The sequence below is a fragment of the Mercenaria mercenaria genome, chromosome 10 (genome assembly GCF_021730395.1).
Source record: "Mercenaria mercenaria strain notata chromosome 10, MADL_Memer_1, whole genome shotgun sequence".
In the NCBI taxonomy this organism is placed as follows: Eukaryota; Metazoa; Mollusca; class Bivalvia; order Venerida; family Veneridae; genus Mercenaria; species Mercenaria mercenaria.
In genome coordinates this window covers 37,071,062-37,097,098 of record NC_069370.1, presented here as the reverse complement: position 1 = coordinate 37,097,098, position 26,037 = coordinate 37,071,062, and the positions used below count along the sequence as shown (strand labels likewise).

Below are 26,037 nucleotides of genomic sequence, written 5' to 3'. Positions count from 1 at the left end.
AACGTGTATGTAAATATGGACGGATATGGACGGATCCAAACGGAAGGGGATGAAGCATTTTGTAGAAATTTGTACCTTAAGGCACAAAAGAAAATCATGCATGATTTGAAGCGAAATTTGTCGACGAACAGACGATTTTTAATGTTAAAACCCAATAGGTTTGCTAGGTAAAATATGTTGAGAAAGATATTGCTGAAGCGAGAATGATCTCTGCTACCCATAGGCCTATATATGCGTCAAAGTATGTACAAAATATCTAGAAATATGAGAACATCAAATAAATCAATTTCAGGAGTTAGATGCATGACTGTGTTTTCATGTATAGCAGATAACAGCACTGGTATAACATGGACAGGATTATGATAGACAAACGCTGTTCACTCAACAATTTTACTCTATAAAAAGATTGTTTCCCGTGTGTAAAGAGGGCTTAGGGTAAGTCCCTACATTGAATATGTCATTGTATTGAAATAGGCATTTAATCAAATAAATCAGTTTCAGTTTCAGTTTAATATTGAGAAAGCATAACTTCCGTTCACAGTAGAATTACTTCCGCTTTTTTTTCTAATCGCATCAAATTATCAGTCAAAAGGATTTTGATTGCACCTTACTGAAACATTTTAAACCAATCGGTTCTGTTTTGACTTTTCATAACCTAGAGCCTTGATGTGTTACCTGACAACTGCGATATGTTATCTTTCATTTACAAAAAAGAGCCGTATAACTATTTTTTATCATTACAAATTTGATATTTTTCCTGCCAAGGTGCATTTGGCGTGTTTTGGCTAGAAATATTTTCTTTGAGTAGGTAAGCTAATTGTCTTCAGTTATTTTCTATAAGTTAATTAACAAAAACATATAATGTATCATCATATCTTTAATGTTAAAGTTTTAATCGTATAAAAAGTAGCTTTAAGGTTAACATTTTGTAATTTTAGAAATGTATCTGTGTTATTAGTGTTTCTAGGGTTGTAGTAAACTCTAACAAAAGACAGTATTTTCGTTCAGCCCTCGAACGAAGTACTGTTGTCAACAATTGGAAACCTGTAAAGTGTTATAGATACCAAATTATGTTTTATGGCGCGGCGCTGCATTTCTAAACAAACATAACCAAGTGAAGTTTAAAGAACACAGGCTCCATAAACCGCAAACACGTTACAGCGTTTATTATGAATATGTACATGATTGACACGTACACTGCTAAATTTCTTGAATGAACTTGTCCATCATTCAATTTGGACAGTTCCTTTAACTATTATAAAGGGTCTTTACGTAAAAGATACTGACTGAATGGTGAACAGTGCAGATCTTGATCAGACTGCACGGATGTGCATGCTGGTTAGGATCTGCAATGGTCGCAAAGGCAGAATCAATCGTATCCAGTAGGTAAAGGTGTTAAGATATACACAAAATACGTGCAAAAGGTAAAAGATACAGATGACAAGAATGAAACGAACAAAGAAACACAGCAAGGTATCCCGCAAGGTAAATTCCTTACAGTATCAGAAGGCATCGCTTTTAAAGATGAAAATGCTCTCGTCAATTTATATAAAAAGCAAGAACCATAAAGAACCATAAACGAATGCCCTCGCCGCATTTGCAGAAAACAGAGCATCAAGAAATATTCATTAAATATACGAAAACGGTCAAAGGATGGTCAGTGACAGTGACAAAAATGCTAACATGGTAAGTTTCCTCTGTACCGAATCCATGCTAAAGATGAAAGCAACGTCAACTTATTGGACTAAACGCCAACATGTTTTGCAAAAACAGTCCAACTTATTGAGAAGCTAAATCTATCAAATGTGAAGCTGACCCAAAATCTTGCGAAGTTTGTAGACAACATCCCTGTAAACGCATAAGAGACATACTTTCGCTAATCTTTTAATATGTTTAATTATTTTAACATTATTTAAAGTTGCAAGAGGCATGGACATAATGGACGTGTCAACGGGCAGTACTAACAGAGCTTGGAACAAAAGAGTAAGAATAACCCAAATATTTTATTTTATTAATTGCAGTATCTCAGTTTATAAGACGTTTTTAAATTGAACATATACCCCTTGCTGATATATAAAGTACTTTAGAATAGTCATTATTATAGAAATCATGCAATTACCAATCAAAATAAGTCGCCGGTAATAAAGATATCATTCTCTTTTTACACTTGCATATTTGTTCCATAACATTTTTTCAGTAGAAAACAATACTATTTTACATATATTCCAGGCATTTCTTAAATATGGAATGATTGGCCTCGCTGTTACAGTCATAGTTATAACTGTGGCGGTGGTTGAAGCAAAACGTTCAAGGTATGTATGTATTTTACTGACGGCCGATCTAATTTTAGATTATATACTGTTAAATTTTCAAACTGCAAAAAATATTCAGAAAATTGTCAAAATGTGGGTCATATGCTCCATTTTTGGTAAGACTGATTTGAAAAATTTAAACCACACACAAGTTTTCATATGGAAGTCTATGGGAAAATCACATTGTTGATAATATGTTTGCAAAGTGGTAAACATGTTGTAAATGAACATATGGTCTATGATATGATGAAATAAAATTTGTATGACATTTGCCTATAAGTAAAGAGATCCGCACATTTAAAGCTATTTCAATACATTTTTGGACTTACTTAATGTATCAAACGTTTCAATGTAATATTTTATCTTGAAAAAAGATAGTAACATTGCTGTTTTAGTTAATTTACACATGGATTGCCTTTCATTTCATAAAATTATTTTTATTTCCGTATGCCCACTCCAGATTTTAGATAAATTACGGTACGCCAATAATTTTGGTTTCACAGTTCTAGCTGACACAAAATATTCGATCACTTGTAAAGGGTAATAACGATACACAAGGACAAGGAAGTATAATAATCTTGACAAATTGTACCCCCGTCATAACAGATCTTAAAGGTAGAGAATAGATAACTTGCGTTACAACCAGCAATGTTTGAACAGGACAACCTGACTGTGGATAAAGCAAATATGACATAAACAGAGAAGGAACAAAAACAAAAACCACTAGTATGTTATAAGATCAATATAATGGAAAATGAGTCACATTTATTTATTTATTTGGGTTTTACGGAGCACCAACACAGTATAAGTTACATGGCGCCAAACAGGACTGCAAATTTTGGTTCCACATCTCATTTACATCGAAATTTAAAAGAAATGTGAGAGAAAGTAAAATATTCAAAACAGTAACTGTGAAGGGAGACATAAGTGTGCTGCACGTACAACAAATTTAACATAGATTTTATTTTCAATTTTAAAGAAAATTGGACAATTTAAGGACCTGAGTGAATATAACACTAACTTGTGTAGGACACATCTCCTAAAGAACGGAAAGTTCGCTCGGATAGAAAGACTGTCAATCAGATAGATCACTTCATGCCTTCCGCTATTATTTAGCACCATTCCCATAACAATGACCGTTTGTTGGGCAACCTTTTACATATTTCGTATGTAATGAAATATCTATTTAGTAAAACAATTATCCATTAAGGGAAATATATTTTTTCAGATAATTTCTTGTCTGTTTCCAGTGATTTTAAAGATTTACTTGACAAACTACCAGCAGAAGACACAGCTGCTGACTCGTCACATCAGGATGTACCATGGAAGGGCACGTATAAACTAGCAGGTGAGTTTCACAATGTGTATCCAAACTACACGTCCGCATATGACATAACATATAAATCTGCACAATGTACGTTTAAAGGATTGAGAGACAATATAATCATTAGATTTATTATGTTGATGTTTCATATAATCTATATAATCAGTGTTTTGAAATTCAATTCAACTAAACATTCAATGATATATGTAATGGATATGTAAAGTAAAGCAACATTGATTAATAGAGAGTTTGAGATTTCAAACTTCGCCTTCCCCTTCAACGTCTCTTGCGAAGTTAACGTATGAAGTTGAAGTTCGATTAAAATTTCTTGAGATTTTAAACTTTAGAATAAACCTTACTTCTTTTAATCCGCCCATTCAATTTGTCTGCAATTATGATCGTTTTTCTCGTGCATTTTGATATCAATTGTCCGAAAGTGCAGGACTTTTACAAGAGGTTTTAGAAATGAAAATTAAATAAAAACATTTCAATTAACATATCATCACATGGATATTAGTGCGATTACAAAAAAAAAAACAAAAAAAAAACAACAAAAAAAACGGCCAGATCCCATAATGGGTTCCAGAGTTATGGCCCCTGAAAGGGCCAAAAATAACTATTTTGACCTTGTTTGCACAATAGCAGCTTATTATATAGAGGTTTTAACAAACTGCAACAATTGTATCACACACGATCTTGGTCCTTTCTGAAGACAATTCCTTCGGTCAGTATGGCCCTTAAGGCAAAATTGCATTTATATAAAATAGCATAATGTAAATCGAATAGAGGAAATAAAAATGATAATCATATCAACGTATTCTATTGTTGATGGTGTTCTTGAAAGATATTACAGTTAATATTTTTTAAACAAAAACATGAGACATCAACTACAACAAATGCATTTCTCGATATACTTTGAAGTTAAATATATGAGATGAAGCAAACACAAAAGCTGTTGACTAGCATTTCATAGTTTTTCTTAAAGTTTTTTTTTACTTTGAACTGGTACTTTGTACATCGAATTCCTTAAAAGACGCGTTTTACTTGTAGACTGTTCCTGTTGAAAATCTAACCTTTTAAAAGATAATTATGTTGATAATACAAGCCAATATACACACTTAATTAATACATTTAACAAGCGATTTGAAACAAATGTAAGATACTCTCGTTTTGGCATCATGACACTCAGTTTGACTCTGTATAATGTCAAACTCTCAGACAGCACAATATAATCGTGCCAATTCACCTTGTGTCTAGCGATACAGTCAAGAACTGTTAGGTGAAGACGAAAATTGTCGCACAAAATAACATGTGGGCATATACACGTATTTGTTTGAATATACTATTTCATAAGTGAAGCATGTGCAGATCAAGGAATTTTGTATTTTGGTTAGAGGGACACCAACTTTAAGGTGGGAGGGGGGGGGGGGGGGGGGGGGGGGGGGGGGGGGGGGGGGGTAGTCACACCGACTTTCAAGACCGATTTTCTTTGTAAAATGTAAGAATCAAAGGGGGATTGACCCAAATGCCCCTCTGGGTCCGTGCATGTAAAGAATGGAGATTGAGCTATCCCATACGGCTAACAGGAAACCTCTCGCATCATGATATCATAGATCAAAATTGTCTGATACTTCAAAAAAAATTCCGTCTTACTAGTACCATTTTATGTTTATAATTAAAACGCAATTATCTTATTAAGTGTCCGGCAGAAACGGATTGATTCTATTTGGAGGTTAAAATAAAATGTTCCACCAAATGATAATCGCGCGTTATCATTCATTTTTCAAGTAAAATGACTGTCATGCCATGTGCCTCCATCCAGATTTCAGTCTTTGATGCCGTGTATGTGGACAGAGTAGATGTACAAAGACTGAAGTTTTGACTTTCGTAGACGTTAAAAACTTCACTTCTTACGACAAACAGGCCCATCTGGTATAATCAATACCGCCTGAGGACACAAATATGCCGTAGAAGTTAAAGTTTGAACAAAATCTCAAAGTTTCTCAAAATCAGTTGATAACTTCATACTTCCAGGTTCAATTCAATGTATTTAGTTAAAATCATTAGCCAAACAAAACTTTAATATTCTTATACTTATTGATAGTGTTTCGCATCAAATTTAGTCCAGTTATACATATGGATAATCGAATAACTTAATAAGCAGAAATCCAGAAACTAAGCTTTTTATTTCACATAGTAATAAAACAAAGTCTTAGGTTTAATTGAAATTACATGGAAAAATTTAGTAGCAACGTCAGATATAAATAAAATCCACGCATATTGTTGACGTTTTACCCCAAATATATATATGAGAGACGTTGAAGGGGAAGGCGAAGGTTGAAATCTCAAACTCTCTAATGTGATAATTTCTTAGCCCTTCCATAAACTGCATGTATTTTATTTAACGTCTCACGAGGTAATTAGTCATTAAGATATTTACGAAAGCGACGAATGTTTAAAGAAAAAAGACATTTTGTTGTTTCATAAAGAAAAGCTTATATGCGATAAAAACAAAATTACATTTGTGTCTGTCTACATTCTTTTAATAAAGCATGATTGACAAACGGTAGAAACGTCTGAAAATTTTATCTATGAAGCACTAAAACGGCATTCTTTCGAGCTTTGTTCCCTATATAAGAGAGAACAAAATTGAGAAAAATAAACAGCCATACTGTTCTTAATATTCAAAATTTCCTTTGATTTGACCTGGTGACCTAGTTTTTGACTCCACCTGACCCATATTTGAACTTGATGTATATATCATAAGAATTAACATCCTGACCAAGTTTCATTAAGACTAGGTCATAAATGTGGCTTCTAGAGTGTTAACTAGCTTTTCCTTTGATTTGACCTGGTGACCTAGTTTTTGACCATACATGAACCAAATTCAAACTGGATTTTAAAATTATCATGATCAATAATTTGACTAAGTTTCAAGAAGTTACAGTCATAAATATGGACTCTACAGTGTTAACATGCTTTTCCTTTGATTTCATCTGGTGATCTTGTTTTTAACACTAGATAAACCAATTTACAATTCCTGTAAGATTTTGTTGAGGGTAACATTCTGACCAAGTTTCATTAAGATTGGGCCAAAATTGTGACCTCTAGAGTGTTAACAAGCTTTTCCTTTGATTTGACCTGGTGACCTAGTTTTTAACCCCAGATAACCCAATATCAAACTCGTCCAAGACTTCATTGAGGGAAACATTCTAACTAAGTTTCATTAAGATTGGGTCAAAATTGTGACCTCTAGATTGTTAACAAGCTTTTCCTTTGATTTAACCCGGTGACCTAGTTTTTGATCCCAGATTACCCAATATCAAACTCCTCCAAGATTTTATTGAGGGTAACATTTTGACTAAGTTTCATTAAGATTGGGCTAAAATTTTGACCTCTACATTGTTAACAAGCTTTTCCTTTGATTTAACCTGGTGACCTAGTTTTTGACCCCAGATGACCCAATACCAAACTCCTCTAAGATTTTATTGAGGGTAACATTCTGACCATGTTTCATTAAGATTAGGCTAAAATTGTGACCTCTAGAGTGTTAACAGTCAAATTGTTGACGGACACAGGGCGATCACAAAAGCTCACATTGAGCACTTCGTCGTCAGGTGAGCTAAAAACAATCTTAGTTTGGGTTATTCAATACAGAAGATTTTATTTTGAAAGCTGTAATATGTGTGCTAAAAAGAAAAATATAATACGTTCGTACCATAGAAATCAACGGAAGACAGGTGTTTTTTTCCCCGTCATGTTATTTTATTGAATCAAAAACTTCAAACATACATTGACCCCTCGTTGATTGCAACACTATTAATGTACTCTTTAGTTGATAAGCAGGTTAATGTAATGTTTAATTTAAAGTAAAATTACATAATATAAGATAAACATTTCGCAAACTGTTGTGCGATTTACGTATGATGCATGAAGAAGTTTATTTTCAGATTTATTTGCTTGACTTTAGAAGATAGAAATCTCAAATAAAATCAACACAAAACAATATTAAGTACATGCTATATTCTTATGCAAATGTATGCTTTATACCGTTTATTCCGCACATTGATCGGCCACTGCAACTACTGATAATTAATTTTGTTTGTCAGGTGAAGAAGTACTCAGCCATTGAAATTACTGATAACTTTTTTTTCTTTGTCAGGTGAATTATGTATTTGGTGACATTGTTGTTGTCCGGAGTCCGTAAAATCGACTTGAAATGAAACTTGTTTTTGTGCCTGATTCGACGTATAGTCCTTTAACCTGTCCTTCACTGTACAACTGACAACGTGAAACTTTATCTGTACAGTCGCAGTGACTATATGCCACGCAGTAAGCATCATTCATACATAGTTCTTCACATCGTGACTTGCTGGCTTTTTTGTCGTTATCATCCTCTAATCCACGAGCAACCCCAACGATGGCTGTGTTAACAAATTCTATGGAATAGTTGACCTTATCCGAAAAGATGTAACTTTGCCAAACAAATGTGTCATCTGTCCTTAATGCACTGTATCTTGAAGAATTAATTTCTTTAAACATGTAACATGTTTTATATTCGGTGACGTTACTTGAACATGTGACACAATAAGACATTGCAGCGCAATTAACATTTTGCAAGCACTGTTCAAGGCAGTCGGAGATTGATACAACAACACTTGTGTTCATGTTGGTTGTTTGCAACTTTGTGCGTTCTAGTGTTATACCCGGAGCTAACTCTCTACAGGACTCAACCTGACCAGTGACCTGGAGAAATTGGCAATATCTATATTTTTGATTTTCGATGTTCTTTCGAATACGAGAATGACCAATGTTTAGCGTTTTCATGTATTCGTCTGTGAAAAGTGACTCAATTGACGCTAATTTATAACTGGTAGGGACTGGACTTGTTTTAACTTCTGAAGCCCAAGTCATTGCATCCCCATTTGCCGGCGGTGCTGCCCCTATTGTTATCGTTTTTGTTTGCACCGATTTTGAAAATTCCGAAGCCGATTGTTTCTGAGAAGAATCTAAGCTAAAACCACCCCCAATACTAAAGAGTCCCGAATAACTAGCCTCTGCAGCAACATTTACACCGCTTTCGGTTTTCGTTTGGTAATCCTGCGCCGACATTGTATATTCGTACGTGTAACTAGCCCCAAAGGTTACTTCTGTTGGAAAATGTGTCCCATATCTGTCTAAAAAATCAATATATGTCTGAGACCGACCGTCGCCTTTCCAATGTGTGTTGTTCAGTTTATGCAGCCATTGCATAAACACGTCATCGAAGCGAGGAGCTGCATCGGTTATTAATTTACTGAAATAGTAATGGCATTTCGCGGTCGAAATTATATATACACTTTCACCCTTTGCAATTTCGGACGAAGATTTTTTGTAACCAGCACTGGCAGAAAACTTTACACCCCAGCCACCTCCTTCAACGTGTGCGGATGTTGACAAAGCTTTTGCAAACTCAAATTTGTTTCTAACAGTTGTGGACGTAAACGAAGTAATACAAGATACGTCAGGAATTATCACAAGTCCATCTGGGACACTATACCTACAATCTGCCGTCTGGCCACCGGATGAATAATCGGCCCTGAATATTGGTAACGTAAAACCGGGATCATGGCCAGTTGCAAGGGGATACCCTCTCAATATGTTGTAACCCAATAGAGCGTAGTCCACATCGGCAAAAGACAGCTTAAAGTCAGACCCTTGACAATTTTGGTGAAGATTGTCTGGCTTTATTACTAAAATGATATGACAACTTAAAACATTCATGCGTAAATAATACTAAATATACAATTGAATTACCTTAAATTCTGTTTACTGAAGTGGAAAGACCAAATGAATTCGACCAACATCTCCTATACTTTAAACGACGTCAACGTCACTGCTTTAGTAAATATTTCAATGAAAAAAATACCTTTTGCGTCATTAAATAAAAGACATACAGTTTATGGAAGAACTTTGAAAATATCTTATCGATCAATGTCGATTTACTTTATTCATCCATTACATACATGTATATTGAATATTTGATATGAATTTTAAAAAACTGATTAGATCATATTGACTGTTTACGTAGACAATATTAAAGGGAACTTAATTTACGGAAGTGACCGATTTAAACATCAACATCATAAAAGCTAATAATTATATAGTCTGTTAATCCTTTAAGCGTTCCTAACATTGTGCAAAAACCTTTTCACATGGATTTACATGTTATCTCATATGCATACGTGTAGTTTAATTACATGTGTAACTCACCTGCTAGTTGATATTTTCCCTTCAATGGTACATCCTGATGGGACGAGTCAGACGCAGTGTCGCCTGCTGGTAGTCTGTCAAGTAAATCTTTTAAATCACTGGAAACAGATAAGAAATATCTGCAAATACATTATGCCCTTAACAGATAATAGTTTTACTAACAAAATGTTAAGAAGTTAATATTTCATTACATACGAAATATGTAAAAGGTTGTCCAGGAAACGGCCGACGCCAAATAAAAGCGGAAGGCATGAAGTGTTCTATCTGATTGACTCTCCATACAAGCATACTTTCTGTACATTAAGACAAATCAATGTTATATTCACTAAGACCCTTAAATTCATTGCCCATTGTCCAATTTTATTTAAACCTGGAAGACATATTTATATCAAGATTGTTGCACGTGGAGCACAATAATCTCCCTGCACGGTTAATGTTTTTAATATTGTACTTTCCCTCAATGTTTTGTAATTCATTTTCCGATTATATTGTGATTAAATAATATTGCAGATAATCTTATCACATACTAGTAGTTTTTGTTTACCGAAATGATGATGTAGGTCAATGTCCATAAGGTATCAAGATAGTATCAGATATTGTACTTCCTTCTCTAGTTATGTAATATTTGCTTTATCCACAATAGGAACGTTTTGTCCAATCATTAAGTGAAAAAAATACTGGTTGTAGCGCTCGTGATCTATTTTCTACATTTAAGACCTTTTACGACGGGGGTAAAATTTGTCTTGATTATTATGCTTCCTTGTTCTGGTGTATCGTTACCAATTTTTGCGATTTCATTTACAAGTGATCAAATATTTTCTTGCAGTGTTTGCTCTCCACGCGAGGATTAGTCAGTTTCATACATAGCTATAACTGTGTTAAGGTAGTTCTGCACGTTTGATAAACCGGAAGTATCGACGTACCGTAATTTATTCGGATAACATAGAATAAATCCTGGACTTGGCATACGGAAATGAAAATTATGTTATGAAATTAAAGGCAATCCATGAGAAAATTAACTAAAACAGCAATGTTATCATCTTTTCCGAGATAAAATATTATATTTAAAAAATGTCATTAAATCAGTTTGAAATGTGCGGATCTCTTTATTTATTGGCAAATGTCATACAAATCTTATTTCATCAAATCATAGACCATATGTTTAATTACCACTGTGAGAAGTCTCATTAAAATATTCATTGTTGTAAAATGTAATCAAAAGGCGTTAAAACACCTCAAAAATAGGAAAGCAATATGGGGAATCCTTGGCCAAGTCATTGACTAAGAATCACTTGCCCGTTTCAAGCAAGCGTTCAAACCCTGGTAGGGGTCGTTATTATAGGAACACATCTGACTTACATGTAGTGCACCGATGGTTTAAGGGACGAACCAAGTCGTGGCTTGGTATCTTGTGATTCAAAAGGATCTAACAAATTTTATTGTTATCCGGCGTCTTCTTCAAACATTAAAAGTTGAAAAATAGCCATATGACCTAAAGGTTGTCGGCGGTATTGGTACAAACAGAGTCAGTACAAAGGTAACAAGAAAGGTGTAAAATTGCGTGGATTCACGATCCATTATTGTTTTCTTCCGCAAAGTTTGCTTTTGAGCAAAGAATTTAGACGAATAAAATATACTTTTAAATGAGATCGGCTGCTAGTGGAAAAACATACATACCTTGAACGTTTTGCTTCAATCACCGCCACAGTTACAACTATGGCTGTTACAGCGAGACCAAGCATGCCATATTTAAGAAGGGCCTGGAATATATGTAAAATAGTACTGATCTCTACTGATAAAATTACTATAGAACAAATATGCAGGTGTAAAAAGAGAGTGATATATTTATTCATCAATTCATTAATCACCACCGGCGACTTATTTTGTATGGTATTTGTTTGACTTTCTATAACTTTTCTTAAGCACTTTATATATCAGCAAAGGGTACATGTTCGATTTTATAACGTTTTTTAAACTGAGAAAGTGCAATTGATAAAATAACATAGTTTGGGTTATTCTTACTCGTTTGTTCAAAGCTCTGTTGGTTCCTCCCGATGAAACCTCCTCCATTACGTCCATGACTCTTGCAACTTTAAATAATGTTAAGATAATTCAACAAATTAGAATTTTAGCGAAATTATGTTTCTAACGGAACTTATGCTTTTATGGGGATGTTGTTTACAAACTTCGTAAGATTTTGGGCCAGTTTCACATTTGATAGAATTAGACACATCTTATTAAAAGAGATCATGACTTGACTTTTCAAGACAAACAGCATGTTTTGCGTTCACCATTATTAAATTACAGCTGGACTTGTGTTTTCTGGACCAGGTGGATGACACCATGATGGGCAATTTTAAGTCCACTGGGACCGAGTTGCTTTGACATCCATCATGTAGCTGTTAGTGGGGTCTCGCTATCTAGTGTGTATAGAAATAAAATGACCATCAATTTTTCAATCACAGAATAAAAAAAAAATAGGCGGACATTAGTTAGATAATGTTTAAAAGATAGAAATACAATTAAAGAGAAAAATAACTATTGATGTTAATTTTTATCAGTGAACAAACATAATTAATTCTAATTAATTATACAATATTGTCCGGGTATGGTTATATTCGATATTGGTGCTATTTCAGTGAATAAGGCTATTTATCATTGTACAAAATAAGTTAATTACCGGTGTATTGTAATACAGGATCGCCAATAAAGATCTGATCAAACAAGGAACTAAACATTCTCGAGCAGGCTTGTCAAACCAGCAGGAAGAGAAATTAGATCATTTTGTTTTAAAAAATATACATGATCATTTTTTGTACAATCTTCGTGCAAATAGTTAACCTTTGACCTGCTGGCGGCAAGTGATTTTGCCTTTGCGACCAGTGCAGACCAAGATCAGCCTGCACATCCGTGCATTCTGATCATGGTCTGCACTGTTCGCTATTCAGTCAGTAAATTTTCGGTAAACACCCCTTCGAATAATAAATGCTACTGCCCAAATTGAATGAAGGACCAGTCCATTATAGAAATTTAGCAGGCTAAAGTTTAACTTACGTATTCGTTTTAGTTACATATTTTGCAACATGTTTACTTTAGAGAATACTCGGCTGCAATTAACAGGTTAAACCTGAACAAATGGAAGCCAATAGGGTGCTATTGTAAGACAGCAATGTAAATTTGTAAACACGAATGAATGAAGGCTAAATAAAAAGGATTTTTGTTGGTAAAAGGTAGTTTCAGGTGTAAATTGTAAAAATACAATATTCCGAGTGAAAAATATGCTTGATAGTATCAATCTTGAACAGTTTTGTAACTTGCATAACGTTTGCTCAAAGTCATATGTCGCAAGTGTTGAATCCAAACTTTTGGCTATTGAAATTGATAAATGGAGATTACCTGTAAACAATGAAAACTCTTGCACAGGAAATGGAAGAGACAAATTTAGAACATAAACGTTGTTTAAGACAGATCTTATTACTGAAAATTATGTGAAATTTGCAATGCCTCCTCATTAAAGAAGTGCAAAAGCCAAATTTAGATGTAGCGTTGCACCAGATAGGTTAAGAGAAAGGGAGGTATGAAAATCTAAATGAATAAAGAATGGCTTTATTATATTGCAAATAAGAGATATGTTCTGTAGCTTGAATATTAAAAAAAATATTCACAGTTGGTGCTGCCATGAATCTATACATGGTCGCAGTAATATAAGAGGATCGCGAAGTTTATGATAAGTTATATATGTTTAGCTTGCCGATTATGAAATTATTACATACACGTTTCTATTCCCCATTAAGTTACACTAGTACCGGAAACGTCAATATTTTTCCATACACTGACGCCTGAATTTCATATCGGGTGCGTGACGTAATTCAGTGTTGTTTTTTTTTCTATTTAGTTTAGTATTGTCAATCCTATTCAGGCTATTGAACAAATTTATGATATTTACATTATATTTATACGTGTAGATGTGTATGTAATAAAAAGGTTATTATCTTTGCATCGGGAAATATGCACTCGTTCTTCAGCGGAAGAATATTGCGCTCCTAAAGTCGCGCAATATTTCCGCTTAGAACTCGTGCATATTTCCAGATACAAAGCTAATAACCTATAATTATACCACTGCTTTGGTTAAAACTTTACTAGTAAGCTAGTTAATAAAATAAACCTTTTTTTATATTCTTGTTTATGTCAGAAGAGTGTCAAATTGCCGAGTAGATAGCTCCTACCAATTGTTTTTTTTTTCATTTTAATTTCATTTAGTCTTCTCATAGTTAATTCGAAGGGTTTGAAGATGCTGTGATTCTATGGAACCAAAACTTGATAATTGTTTGAAAAAAACAACAACAACAAATTAAAGGCATTTATAAGGAGCTTTTAATGTCGGATAACAATCAGGTTTTTGTGTATCGTAAATTGAACTTTTACACCATTTTAAACGTCAGATTTCGGAGTGTGATAATGAATTTGCATTTACTTTTATAACGTTTTAATATGGGTTCCACAGCTTTTCTTCATACCTTTTAGCAGTTTTGATAAGAAATAATGAAACAGTTAATATACATGTTAAAATCTGAAGCCAATAATTTAATCTCATCCGTCTCTTATAATTCTGTTAAGAAAGACACTTGTACTTTTAACTATTATATGATGAATTTTTACATGTTGTACATGTGATGAGACGCTAATAAAGTGTTTGACTTGACCTTACTGTAAAATCACTACTTTGCACATATAATACAAGAAAGCAGTTTGATAAAGACAGTTGATAACGTTGACATATATTTTTGCCATTTTTCTAACTGAGGATTTGTTGCATGTATAACGAACTTACTATGCTATTTATCCCAGACAAAAATGCATTTATACAGTTTGAGTGTTCTTTTGTTTGCCTCCATATTGTTCTGTTACATAATTATAAATGAAGCTATAATTATTGTAACATAAAATAATGTACAGAAAAGATCAAGTTGACCGGTAAGAGAACATTATGGCGTCAATCAAACTGAAATACTATTAACTACAAAGCTAATTCTTGCAAACATGTATAAAAATAGACAGATATATCTGTTCATAGACCTAGCCTAAAAATTTCCTTATGTACTTTTATGTTCAAGCATACTGTTATGTTCAAGCATACGTAAGGCTTATTCTACTTATTTCTTTATAACCGACTGCCTACCTGCTTGATGCCGAGCACTGGATTCTGGAAATAAATGTGAAGAAATCTATGTTATGACTTAAAATAAACACTCCACTTCCTTTCTCTGCACTGTTCTTTCATAACTTAAATTGTATTATTCAGACTGCCAAATTCTCTACTCCCTAGGCAGTTCATTTTGTCTGAGAGTCATATTATTCATTGCTAGGTATGCGGAAACAGTAGTCTGCACTGCAGTATTTAATTTACTGGTAAATTGTCTCTAACATTGAGAAAAATCCGGAGAAAACAAAATAGAAACAGATTGAGAAAAGGATATAAAAACAGCTGGAGAAAAGGAAATAAAATCAGCTGAAGAAAAGAAACAAAACTAGGCTGAGAAAGGAACCAAACCAGCATGAGAAAGGAAATAAAAACTGGTCGAGAAAGGAAATAGAAACAACTTGAGAAATTGAAATAAAAATGGCTCGAGAAAAGGAAATAAAATTAGCTGGAGAAAAGAATACAAAAACAATCCAAGAAACAGAAGTATCTCGATAAATATGCCTTTAGCGGAATTTCCTTATGTGATTTTACGGTATAACGAAGCATATCGATACATACAAAATACAAATATGTAGAGACTTACCCTAAGCCCTCTTTACACAAGGGAAACAGTCTGTTTTTATAGTGAAATTGTTTAGTGAACACCGTTTGTTCATCCTAATCCTGTCCATGTTATATCAGTGCAATAGAAAAGTAATCTACCTATGTTAAATGTGTGATAAGACAGTCATGCATCGAACAGTCCTGAAATTGATTTCTTTGATATTTTCATATTTGTAGATTTTTCTCATACTTTGACGCATATATATGGGTAGTAGAGTTTGTTCTCTTTCCAGCAGTAGCCTTTCCAACATATTTTGCTTTGAGAAATTCTGTGGATTGTGACTTTTTTTTTAAAAAAAAATCGTCTGTTTGTTGACAAATTTCTCCAAAGAAAATGTTACACTTTCCCCAGGACATTACTTATTTGATCTTTACACAGTTTTCTATTCAGAATGCCAATCCTTGACGCAATTATGCATGCCTTTCCCCGCCCAGACGTAAAACGTGCATAGTTTGCATGGGGTACTAGGTCAATAGCCACCTAAGCCTACAGTAAAGTCATAGCGGAGTTGTCTCCAGCTTTTCCAAATATTTTATCCGGGATCATTTTTACAGCTAAAATAACACTTTTTTTTCAGAAAATGATATCTAAAATATTGTTTTCAGTCTACATACTTTGATGCAGTAAGCTACACAAATATATTAAATAGTTACTGCCTACGTGAAGTTTGTATTTTAAGCTCATCTGAGCAATGCTCAGGTGAGTTTTTCTGATCGCTCGATTTCCGGCGTCCGTCGTCCGTCTGTTTGTCGTCCGTCAACATTTAGCTTGTGTATGCGATAGCGGCTGTATTTTTCAATTGATCTTCATTAAATTTGGTCAGAATGATTAACTTGATAAAATCTAGGCCGAGTTCGAAAATGGGTTATCTGGGGTCAAAAACTAGGTCACTAGGTCAAATCAAAGAAAAACCTTGTGTATGCGATAGAGGCTGTATTTTTCAATTGATCTTCATGAATTTTTATCAGAATGATAACCTTGATAAAATCTAGGCCGAGTTTGAAAATGGTTTATTTAGGGTCAAAAACTAGGTCACTAGGTCAAATCAAAGAAAAAAAACCTTGTGTAAACTATGCGATAGAGGCTGTAATTTTCAACTGATCTTTGGTCAGAATGATTGCCTTGATAAAGTCTAGCAAAAAGTTGGAATATGGGTCATCTGGGTTCAAAAACTAGGTCACTAGGTCAAATCAAAGAAAAACATTGTGTATGCGATAGAGGCTGTATTTTTCAATTGATCTTCATGATGTTTTGTCAGAATAATTGCCTTGATAAAATCTAGGCCGAGTTTGAAAATGGGTTATCTGGGATCAAAAACTAGGTCACTAGGTCAAATCAAAGAAAAACCTTGTGTATGCGATAGAGGCTGTATTTTTCAGTTGATCTTCATGAATTTTGGTCAGAATAATAACCTTGATAAAATCTAGGCTGAGTTTGAAAATGGTTTATTTAGGATTAAAAACTAGGTCACTAGGTCAAATCAAAGAAAAACCTTGTGTATGTGATAGAGGCTGTAATTTTCAACTGATCTTCATGAGTTTTGGTCAGAATGATTGCCTTGATAAAGTCTAGGAAAGTTTGGAATATGGATCATCCGGGTCAAAAACTAGGTCACTAGGTTAAATCAAAGAAAAACATTGTGTATGCGATAGACGCTACAATTTTCAATTGATCTTCATGAAATTTGGTCAGAATGATTGCATTGATGAAATCTAGGTCAAGTTAGATTATGTATCATCTGGAAACAAAAACTAGGTCACTAGGTCAAATCAAAGAAAAACCTTGTGTATGCGATAGAGGCTGTATTTGTCAATTGATCTTCATGAAATTTGGTCAGTATGATTGCCTTGATAAAATGTAGGTCAAGTTTGAATATGGGTCATCTGTGGTCAAAAAGTAGGTCACTAGGTCAACTCAAAGAAAAACCCTGTGTATGAGATAGAAGCTGTATTTTTCAATTGATCTTCATAAAATTTGGTCAGAATGATTGCCTTGATGAAATCTAAGTCAGATTTGAATATGGGTCATCTTGTATCAAAAACTAGGTCACTAGGTCATATCAAATAGATTACTTGTTTAAACTCAAGAGACCACATTTTTTGTCCAATTCTAATGAAAATTGGCCAGAATATTTGTTTCCATGAAATTCTTAGGTCAAACATGTTTACACTGTTATGGTGTGTTTATCAGGTGAGCGATCTAGGGCCATCTTGGCCCTCTTGTTTTTTTTAAAGATTAACTTCCCTTAGTTGTTACTATAAATAACTTATATTGTAACTTTTTTACAACTGACCGTAGTGAAAAACCAAGACCACTTTTCTGTGGTACAACATAGATGTTACTTTCAAACTTTAGGTGTATTTTAAGGTATCTCTACCTGGTTAGGAGTTTTTTGTTGACTTAGAAAAACAAAAGAATTACAATAATTACTAAACAACCACAAAATTAAAATTTCATTTGCAAATACAGGTGCTAGTGTAAAGAAATGTGCTGTGACGGGCGTATATTGTGACATTCTTGTTTTCATGTAGTTATGGCTCTATTGTGGACCTCTTTATGCCCCACTTCGAAGAAGGTGGGGTATATTGTTCTGCGGATGTCGGTCAGTCGATATGTCGGTCAGTCCGTAGACCAATCGGTTTTGGACCATAACTCAAGAACACTTGGGCTTAGGATCATGAAAATTAACAGGGAGGTTGGTCATGACCAGCAGATGACTCCGACTGATTTTGAAGTTATTAGGTCAAAGGTAAAGGTCACAGTAACTCAGAACAGTTAAACTGTTTCTGGACGATAATTTCAGAACGCTTAGGCCTAGTTTTTTATTATTTGGACATCATCAAGATAATGAAATGCTCTTTAGGCTTATTTTATCATTGTTTTTTTTTTACAAATTGATAGCCATAGTGGATCTCACAATGTCATAAGGCCGGCTCGACTTATACGCCAGTTTCGCCCGGTATGTGTGCGAGGCGGAGAAAATCGGCGCTAACAATCGTGCTTGACTATAGATGTCAAACCTTGAAATTCCCGTGCAAATAGTGCGTTTACCTCTAGTCATGAAGAAAGCATGAAAAATTATTATATTTAGATTACAAATGATTTTACTGATATTTTTAATAAATACATTTAACTAATCTAAAAGTTGTTAACCAGTAAGTTAGCATTAAGATTTTACACTTAATCTGTTATTTCACTCCATTAACCATCGTGGAATGTTTTAGTTATACAAAGTGTTTTGACCTTTGTACAAATGTTGTAGCAAGAGACTGTTGACACTTGTTTTTGTAATATTCAGTAAATTGTAAAACTTTTAATTCCTGCTTTTCAAGTGATAATTACTAGAAATAATTTAACGTTTTTTCTCTGAAATACTTAAAGATAATTGAAATGCACAAAAAGGATTTAAAACGCTTCATCCGTACACGACAATTTATGCGGTTACTTGTGTTTAGATATTTTGGTACTCTCTTACCATCATTATTCAATTAATCTGATCCAATATTGTGGTTTCTTTAATTGTGATATTTGAAGCGTCATCCTTTGTCACTTGCGCATAATTTGTAGCTCGTGGTGTAATCACATCATTCCAAAATTAGAGCAATTAGATATCATTACAAGTTGAAGTCAAATTCAATAGAGGATATTACATGAGTGTCCTTTCATATTGAATTTATTAAACTAGTTGAATAAAACAAGTTAAAGCATAGCAAAAGTTTCTTCTAGGGCATATCTATATAAATATAAAATGATCTTCTTGTAAAAGTTTGGTTGCAATGTCTGTTTTATACTGCCAAAAAAATTCAAGTAAGTATTTACGCTAGTTATTTAACATAAATTGTTAAATCCAACAACAAATTAAATCTGTTACCACTTTCAGTAGAGTAAATACGGCAATAAAACATTGACCCGGTTAATCATTTACGATTCGATGCGTGAATTTGTTGCGCATAATTAGAGGGTCGCAGTGGGGTTTGTTTTCATATATTAACTACGCATTTCAAGGTAACGATAATATTTAGCTGTTTACATTTAAATTTGCTGATATATGTCTGTCTGGTCGACTGAATGCATGTTATGTTCCTCAAGAATGGAGAAAATAACATCCTCGGGTTTAGTAATATGTAATCCACGGAACACGTTCAGTCAGAGAGTCGCCTCAATTAGGAAAGAATAGTTTAACGTCAGAGGTTATTTCTAAGGTCACAGAGTTTTATTGGCCAGCTTGTAATGACAACAGCTTTCGGTATGAGTAGCTCAGTCAAGTGTGACTTACTGAACTATAATATTTCTTCTCAAGAGAAGGAATAATAATAAAATGCGAGGCTTTGCCGAGCATTTTATCAATTTTATTCAACGAGTTTGATAAATTCAATGTGGAAAGACACAAATGTAATATTCTTTTTATTACATGTTAGTTTTTCTTTTTGAAACATCAAATATTCTACACTCATTTACTATATAAACAAGTCAATTTTACCAACGTCTCCTATACTAAAAACGACGTCAACGTCAAAGCTTTATTACACTAGTGTATTATTGTTTTTATTTCATGGCTTTATTACACTGCCGCAACGTCAAACATGTGATAAAACTCGTTAATAGCTTTTTTATCAGAATATTCCTGACTTTTATTCAATCGAAAGGCTATTCAGTTTTGCATTCTTTGCCTTAAAGGAGATTGAGCAACATTGAGCAGCCGCTTTTTCCATAATTATATTCATGTGTGAAGTACTTTTCCGCTTATGCAGAGATTATTATGTCCATGTACCCTTAATGCGAATTAATTTTTTCTTCATACCGCTGTTTACCTGCAGTCCGCCATGTGTGAACGAATGACGTCAGTGTGCCCAAATATCGCGCATGCGCAGTAACTTTTATCTTTCGCGGAATATTTCTCATTCTACCGGAAGTGCTGAAACTGTCAACATACATTCATCCAATATTCGCTGTCTTTGCTATATATTCTGTGTCATAACGTAGTTTTTGGATAATTATATCAAGGAAAACGTTAAAATGCCTCGGTGTATCGTAAAGGGGTGCGGGAGTGTTTCAGCACGCCTGATCTAAAAACTCATACCTTTCCAAGTTGTAAATCAGACATGACTTTGAGAAAGAAATGGCTTAGCAATGCTGGCAGATTAGATTTGCTCTTCAAAACTTCGCGAAGTTTGATATGTCATAAACATTTTAACAGCAGATGATACCAGAAAAACATGAGAGCTGAAATGCTGGAAGGAAAGTTGCAATACGACCTAATCCCAGGTTCGGTACTAACCGTTTTTCAGGTATGACTTAGTTTTTGTTTTCTAAAGTAAATGCCATGGATAAAGTATCATCACATGTTTTCAGTAATTATTATTTCCAGTTGCCAATTTTGGCATAATCATGCCATCGAAGTATGTAAGGAATGTATGTTCATCTGCCCCAACCACCACCAGTACCGAATGGTTTGACTTTTGTAAATTGCTTTATGAGCCGTGCCATGAGAAAACAAACATAGTGACTTTGTGACTAGTCTGCGCAGTCTGGTCAGGATCAGTACTGTTCACTAAGTTGCCTAACAGTTTCTCTAATTCCAGTAGGAGTTGAAAGGAAATGGCATTTAGGGTTGATCCTGATCAGAATGCGCAAAGCCACTATGTTGGTTTTCTCATGCCACGGCTCATATATTATGAAAAAGTCCATTTTTGTCGAGCCTGCTTGCGGTGAGCTCAGACCAATCTTGTTTATATTTGACATGAATGTTTACCTCAATGAGAAACTGTGTGATACGCAAACCGTATGTACCTATTTTAAAGGTCGGGGTCACAGTTGGAGGTCAGTAGTCAAATTAAAGTTTGTCCGGCCCATTTCTTCTTCATGCATATTGGGATTTTAATATAACTTGGCATGAATGTTCACCATTATGACACAAAGTGTCATGCACAAGAACCAGGTTCCTAGGCTCATGGTCATGGTCACAGTTGACAGCTGGCGGGCTGAACATTCTGCCCGTGGGCATACTTGTACATATTACTGGACTATACAAAACACATGAAGGGTTATACTTTCTCAGTCGGGTTGGCGAAAAGATTATATGAGGTTTACCATCTAAGTTGAACAGTTTCATCAAATCAGCCAGGTTCGATAACCAGCTAAATTGTCAAAGGTACTCTTGGATTTTGGCCCTTGAACAAGGCTGAGTTCAATGACGGGCTTAATTTGTGACAATCAGTCTGGAATTGTTGTTGGACATTTTTCATATCATTTCATACTTTGCCTAATCTGTCATATGGCTTTGAAACATAATCAAATACAGTTGTGAAGTTGATTGTGACTGGTCAGTCATGTAAAAGTAGACAGTTGATGGATATATGTAAATTTTGTCATTAGAAAATTTTACAGTTGAATATAATTTAATCTTAAGCTTAAATTTACTTTCAGACTGCAAGGCAGGATGACGCAGAAAACATCCCTCCAGCAGAGATTGAACAGTCATGTTCCATGAATGTGCTAAGTCAGCAGACACAGCAGTACGGTTCTTCACAACGAATCCTTCCATTAGTGCCTTGTCTTAAAGATGTTGTCAGTGTAAGTGAAACATTTATGTATAATTAAACTTTTGTGGCAATAGGTAATTCCTCAGGGCTTCTTTTGGGCTGTTTTTATAGCTGTTATAGCGGTTACTTGGCTATATTTCCAATGCCAAAAAGTATCTAAATTTCCCAAAATGAGTGCAAAAATTCCAAATCTACATTCTGAAAAATAATTCATCAAAATTGCACAAATTATGGACCTGCTAGTACCATTGTTTACGTCTTTGGTATGATGCGGCCGGGGATCGAACCCACGACCTCCCGCACTTGAAGCGGACGCTCTACCACTAGGCTACCGAGGTGATTCCCTTGTTCCTATATTTATCATTAAACTACTTGCAAAAGGTGTAGCATCATTTGTAAGAAAAAAGAACTCACAAGTTTCTGGCATTTTGACATAGACCTTTAGAGCGCAATATCTATGTGAAGGTAGTTATGAGTGAGACAGGTGTTCTCAGTATTTAGACTTAGGCAAAACATGATGTCTACTATTGAAAATCTCCACATCTTACTCAAGTGGGAAAATTGCTATTTACTCACGTAAAACAATCCCATACTGGCACAGAGTGACAGAATCCTCTTGCTCTGGTTAGGTAAACTGGCTGCCAGTTTACAAGATGGTTGATTCAAAACTATTGACAAGGGTTAATTGTTAAGTTCTATTTGTTTTTTCTAAAAAAGCACCCCTAGAAAATGATATTCATGTAATTATAGTTGGATTAACTTAATTGTGTAATTATACTATACTATAGGTAAATTACATCTGCCCATTTCTGTTAGTTAAAACTTCATAAATGTTGGTTAAATACAACCAGAGTTAGAAGAATCAAAACCAGTCAAAAATTATGAACTTGGGTATTGTTTTCCAGGATCACAAAGGTGTGCTTGAAGAAGAAGATTTGTCTGTACTGGTTGATTTGAGTAGCCATAAATCAAGTGTTGATGGGATAAAGGTATGTTTTCAATACATGCAAATAATTCTTTAAATACAGGCCACAGAATAACTGTATTTATAGGTTATTAGCTTTGTAACAGGAAATATGCGCGAGTTCTTCAGTGGAAATATTGCGCGACTTTAGGAGCGCAATATTCTTCCGCTGAAGAACTTGTGCATATTTCCCGATACAAAGCTAGTAACCTATTTATTACATACGCATCTACACGCATAAATATTATGTAGATATCATAAATATGTTCAATAGCCTTAATAGGATTGACAATACTGGACTAAATAGAAAAAAATAGTGCAACAACACACACTGAATTACGTCACGCACCCTATATGAACTTTTTTTATTTAGTCAAATATCTCTGTTACTATCAAAGCTATTGACTTGACTTGAAACCTAAGGAGTTATTTATTATCAAAGTTTACATCAGGAGAAACAGTCACCATAACTCTGATTTGACATAATTATACCCCTTTTTAACTTAGATTTTTTTGTTAAATTATTATAATGTTTTTACTGGCAAAGAGGGAAGTCGAGTGCGCTGTCTTACAAACAGCTCTTGTAAAAAGTTGTTAATGGAAGTTATTTATCCGTTTTAGCTCACCTGTCACATAGTGACAAGGTGAGCTTTTGTGATCACCCTTCGTCTGTCGTCTGTGCGTGCGTCCGTGCATCCGTCAACAATTTCTTGTCTGCACGATAGTGGTTTCATTATTGATTTTATTTTAACCAAACTTGCATACAACTTGTATCACCATAAGATGTCGGCTCTTTTCTTGAACTGGCCAGATCCCATTATGGGTTCCAGAGTTATGGCCCCTGAATGGGCCAAAATTAGCTATTTTGACCTTGTCTGTACAATAGCAGCTTCATTTATGATTTGATTTTAATCAAACTTGCACACAACTTGTATCAACACAAGATCTTGCTTCCTTTCTTGAACTGGCCAGATTCCTTCTTGGGTTCAAGAGTTATGGCCCCTTAAAGGTCCAAAATCGGCTATTTTGGCTTTTGCAGCCATATAGAGACTTCATTTGTGGTTTTATTTGATACAAACTTCAAAAATATCTTCAACAACAATAAATCTTGGATTCCATGACAAATCAGATCCAGTCGTAGGTTCCAGAGTTATTTTATATCTGATTACCTCCCCTGATTTTAATCAAAATGGATTTATATCAGTAAGTACTTATAGGACTTATTTGAAATTTCATTATTGTTATTAGTTGGACTGAGACAATCAGGTAGATAACTATGGACAGATTTTATGTCAGATTACCTCCCTTTATTTCAAATTAAAATGGGTACATCTCCGTAACTAATGAAGATACTGATCTGAAATTTCATTTATGCCAACATATTTATTTGGCAGATCCTTCTTTTGTTCACTTACAATATTTTTTTTTAATTACTTCCCTTTTACGTTACTATAAATAGCTTATTTTTAGTAACTTTTTTATTATTGGCCATAGGGAAAAACCGAGACCACTTTTCTGTGGTACAACATGGATTGTACCTCCAATTTTTAGGTGTTTTTTGACATATCTATACCTTGTAAGAATTGTTTTCTTCTTTTTGGTTAAATTTCGTCCCTTTGTTGTTCCTGTCCTTTGGATTTAGATATTTTTTCTGAGGACCTTCTTGTCCTTAAGTGCAATGATAACAGGTGAGCGATATAGGGCCATCATGGCCCTCTTGTTTAAAATCATACCGAAACCAGATTAGTTTGCAGATAAATTTGTGATAACACATTTATTAAGGAAGGGCCTAAATTGTTCCCCTGCCAAACACTGAGCATGGTTGTGGACACTTTCTTATGATTGATCAGTTAGCGGCTTACAGCTATTACAACCATATTGCATTGTTGTACTTTCATTTTCTGTGGTAAAGTATTTGAAATATAACAATGAGATAGTAATTTCAATACACTCGACATCTAAGCAACATATTCCGCCTGATGTAGGACATAAAAAAATAAATATATATTTTCAGGACACTACAAACACAGTTGGTAGGAAGAATGTGAAACATGGTCGTGTGCTTGGTGACATCAGCAATACAGTGTGTTTAAAGGTAAATAAAATGCTCTGAATGAAAATATCTAAGTCATTTTAGTAGGACCAAATGCATTATTATGCAGTTGACTGAATAACTCTTGGAGAGATTTCAAGCTCGCTTGATTCGCTGTAAAACGGAAATCACTCACTCTTCAAGCCCGCTAAGTCTGACAGTAGCACAATTGCTCGCTAATGCGAGGTCAAGACATTAAATAATTGTCTCCGTAAGATCTCGGTTCTTTTCTTGAACTGGCCAGATTCCTTTATGGATTTTAGAGTTATGGGCCCTGAAAGGGCCAGAATTAGCTATTTTGACCTTGTCTGCACAGTACATGTAGCAGCTTCATTTATGATTTGAATTTAATCAAACTTGCACAAAACTTGTGTCACCATAAGATCTTGGTTGATTTCTTGAACTGGCCAGATTCCATCATGGGTTCTAGAGTTATAGCCCCTTTAATGTACAAAATTGGTTATTTTGGCTTTTGCAGCCATATAGAGACTTCATTTATGGCTTGATTTGATACAGTTCTCAAATCTTTTACCTCACTACTGAGGGTCGATATATCGCTTTGGTGAATTATTTCATGTAAGAAAGCTGTCCAACAGGCTTACGGAAGGTCAATGGTTCGTCCCATCCACAAAGGGGTACCTGGGGTCTTCCTCCACCAACAGAAACTGAAAAAGTCACCATATGACCTAAAATTCTGTTAGTTTGGCGTCATTTTGCTTTTAGCTCCTCCTCCCTGTTTTGCAG

At 34.5% G+C, this 26,037-nt stretch overlaps 3 protein-coding genes across 3 annotated transcripts in view; 2 read left to right on the top strand and 1 right to left on the bottom strand.

Moving 5' to 3' along the window:
- Positions 1 to 631: 631 nt before the first annotated feature.
- Positions 632 to 3,857, top strand: LOC123559351 (uncharacterized). Its single transcript, XM_053516871.1, has 4 exons — positions 632 to 808; positions 1,919 to 1,983; positions 2,230 to 2,312; positions 3,563 to 3,857. Exons 2-4 carry the CDS (start codon positions 1,930 to 1,932, stop codon positions 3,855 to 3,857), a joined length of 432 nt encoding a protein of 143 aa, XP_053372846.1. The 5' UTR covers positions 632 to 808; positions 1,919 to 1,929.
- Positions 3,858 to 7,293: 3,436 nt separating this feature from the next.
- Positions 7,294 to 12,024, bottom strand: LOC123560399 (perivitellin-2 67 kDa subunit-like). The gene is made up of 4 exons (XM_053552776.1): positions 11,911 to 12,024; positions 11,566 to 11,648; positions 9,889 to 9,986; positions 7,294 to 9,368 (listed from the first exon to the last, which is right to left on the bottom strand). Exons 1-4 carry the CDS (start codon positions 11,965 to 11,967, stop codon positions 7,804 to 7,806), a joined length of 1,803 nt encoding a protein of 600 aa, XP_053408751.1. The 5' UTR covers positions 11,968 to 12,024; the 3' UTR covers positions 7,294 to 7,803.
- Positions 12,025 to 20,686: 8,662 nt separating this feature from the next.
- Positions 20,687 to 26,037, top strand: part of LOC123560806 (fibrocystin-L-like) — a 121,317-nt gene continuing 115,966 nt past the window's right edge. Inside the window, exons 1-4 of the mRNA XM_045352964.2 lie at positions 20,687 to 20,983; positions 22,122 to 22,268; positions 23,143 to 23,226; positions 25,216 to 25,296. Of these exons, the coding sequence (XP_045208899.2) occupies positions 20,912 to 20,983; positions 22,122 to 22,268; positions 23,143 to 23,226; positions 25,216 to 25,296 (384 nt within the window). The 5' untranslated portion in view covers positions 20,687 to 20,911. The remainder of the gene's footprint in view (positions 20,984 to 22,121; positions 22,269 to 23,142; positions 23,227 to 25,215; positions 25,297 to 26,037) is intronic.

Excerpts from the sequence above, each read along its gene's own strand:
- LOC123559351 (XM_053516871.1), top strand. The coding sequence starts at position 1,930 with ATGGACATAATGGACGTGTCAACGGGCAGTACTAACAGAGCTTGGAAC. Across the intron at positions 1,984-2,229 it reads ACAGAGCTTGGAACAAAAGA|GCATTTCTTAAATATGGAAT; the intron begins GTAAGAATAACC and ends CATATATTCCAG. Across the intron at positions 2,313-3,562 it reads GTTGAAGCAAAACGTTCAAG|TGATTTTAAAGATTTACTTG; the intron begins GTATGTATGTAT and ends GTCTGTTTCCAG.
- LOC123560399 (XM_053552776.1), bottom strand. The coding sequence starts at position 11,967 with ATGGACGTAATGGAGGAGGTTTCATCGGGAGGAACCAACAGAGCTTTG. Across the intron at positions 9,987-11,565 it reads ATTGAAGCAAAACGTTCAAG|TGATTTAAAAGATTTACTTG; the intron begins GTATGTATGTTT and ends ATCTGTTTCCAG. Across the intron at positions 9,369-9,888 it reads GGGAAAATATCAACTAGCAG|TAATAAAGCCAGACAATCTT; the intron begins GTGAGTTACACA and ends ATATCATTTTAG.